The sequence below is a fragment of the Entamoeba invadens genome (genome assembly GCF_000330505.1).
Source record: "Entamoeba invadens IP1 unplaced genomic scaffold scaff_1105074726211, whole genome shotgun sequence".
Lineage (NCBI taxonomy): Eukaryota > Evosea > Mastigamoebida > Endamoebidae > Entamoeba > Entamoeba invadens.
The window spans coordinates 101,086-103,612 of NW_004440325.1; the positions used below are offsets into that span (position 1 = coordinate 101,086).

The following is a 2,527-nucleotide window of genomic DNA, read 5'->3' on the forward strand; positions in this document are numbered from 1 at the left end:
ATGTCACATCTTAACCGTGAAGAGGTGTTTGTCATCTCAAAGTACTTTGAAAACTTTTCAGACTATGTAGCACTTGTTTTAGTTGCAAAGAAGTATGAAGACATTTTATTAAAACATACATCTAACCCTATTCCTTTGTCACAAAGTATTATTCAACACTTTTCACATATCAACACACTCAATCTGTGGAGCGAAAATGACGAGTTTTATTTCATCAAATCGACATCAGAAGAAGAAGATGAAGTCATACAATTTGAGCACACTATTTTGTGGTATGATGTAGATTATCAAACGGCACTTTCCAACATGAGTAGTCAAATTACACTTGCAAATGTGACCTTCACACAAAATGACAAATTGTGTTACAAAGACATCACAAACAATTTTCACTCACAACTGTTTATCACAAAATTTGGAGAGGAGTGTTTCCTTGAGTGTTCTTTTTTGACGTCACTTGTCATGCCAAACACACTCACAAAAATCTGTGATTGTTGCTTTGAAGAGTGTACTTCCCTCGTCGACATTAAAATGTCTCAAAATTTGGTTGAAATTGGAAAAGGTGCTTTTCAGTATTGTGCGGCACTGCAGTCCATTGAAGTCCCAAAAGGTGTCACAAAAATAGAAGATTCAACTTTCTTTGGATGTTCGTCCTTATCAAGTGTGACTTATAAAGGAAAAGTTGAGTACTTTGGAGAAAACTGTTTCTTTGGATGTGACGCCCTCCGTCTCAAACTTATTTCAAATGAAACAAAAGAACTTAAAATTAATAACATTTTCAGTTCTGACAAATTTGTCAATTTTCAGGTACAAAATAGTGTGACTCAAATTTGTGAATTCTGCTTTAGAAGCTGCAACAAATTGAAAAGTGTAGTTATAGGAAATTGCACAGAGGCACTGGGAAGATTTTCATATTCAAATTGTCTTGTTTTAAGTAACATACAAATTTCAAATTCGGTGCAACGAGTGGACGACTATTGTTTCAGTGAGTGCATATCACTCAAAACCTTGTTGATTCCAAATTCGGTGACATATCTTGGGAAATTCAGTTGTTATAAGTGTGACAGTCTCACTCGAATAGAGCTTTCTAATGCACTGGAAAAGCTCAAGAGCCACACGTTTGATGGATGTCGATCGCTTAAAGTGATTGAATTACCACCAACACTGCAAAGAATAGGGAAATATTGTTTCAAATTATGTGAGTCACTGAGAACAATTACAGTGCCAAATTCCGTGAATGAAATTCCCAATTTCTGTTTTCAAAATTGTCGTTCACTGACTGCAATTGGTCTCCCAAACACATTAAAATCCTTTGGAGACAGCGCATTTGCATTTTGTTATTCATTAAGTCGGTTCGAGTTGCCAAACGATTTACAATCCATTGGAATGATGTGCTTCAATGGGTGTTATTCTCTCACGTCTATAAAAATACTCAAAGGAGTGACTTCTTTGGGAAAGTGTTGCTTTAAAGAGTGTGTTTTGTTGTCACATGTCATCATTGAAGGAGAGGACAAGGTCATTGGAGAAAATTGCTTTGAAGAATGTTCGGAATTGAAATGTGTGGATATCCCAAAAAATACAATTTATGACGGCCAAAACTGCTTTTTGGGGTGTAATTTATTATCTATTTAGTGGTTACTTTTTATTAATAACATTTTAATTAATTAACTATTAAATAAATGATTATTGTGAATTATATTTTGAGATGATAAAATCATTTTCAATGTAAAGTGTTAATTAGTACAGTTGCTTAAGCTATCTTTATATGGAAATCTGTCCTTCTATTATTGTTGTATTAATATTCCTAGTAAATAAACCAATAATTTTTATATTACATTTAATTAAAAATAAAAATTTGTTTAATATCAATCGATACAATATTATTACCAAAGTATTATAATTATTACTATTAATTATAACAATATTATTATAAAAATAACTATAATTAAAAAAAAGAAGGAACGTTTCCCGAAAATATTCTTTTTTTATTGTTATATTATATTATTATATTATTATATTATTATATTATTATATTATTATATTATTATATTATTATATTATTATATTATTATATTATTATATTATTATATTATTATATTATTGAATAAATTAAAAACAATAGTTTTCTAGTTTATTTTGATGAAACGAATTTTACTTTTAGAAAAAAAAAATTACCGCTCCCATAAAAACTGACCTGAATATAATAAATTTATAGTAAATTTATAGTAAATTATAGTTTTTTGTTTTTTGTTTTTTGTTTTTTTTTCTTTTTTCCAACATTTTTATTGAAAAAACCATTAAATAGTTTTTAGAAACGATTTTTATAGTTTGTAAAAGTACAAGAACAATTCTATGAATTATATTATAACGATTTCTTCTTTAATTTCTTTCAATATAGTTTTAATAGTAATAACTCCTTGCTGGACGCCGTCTTCCATCTCACAGGTGTCGACGTCCATACAATACGTGTGACCGAAATCGATCATTTTTAAGTCAGCGGCATTTGCGGATTTTCCGTCGTCGTCGTAGA

The 2,527-nt window shown here is 29.8% G+C and overlaps 1 protein-coding gene across 1 annotated transcript; it reads left to right on the forward strand.

Annotated features, from left to right (window-relative positions):
* Positions 1 to 1,629, forward strand: EIN_219940 (hypothetical protein; the record flags this gene model as incomplete). The annotated part of the gene is made up of 1 exon (XM_004256265.1): positions 1 to 1,629. The coding sequence occupies one exon, from the start codon at positions 1 to 3 to the stop codon at positions 1,627 to 1,629; it is 1,629 nt and encodes a 542-aa protein (XP_004256313.1).
* Between the last annotated feature and the right edge of the window lie 898 nt (positions 1,630 to 2,527).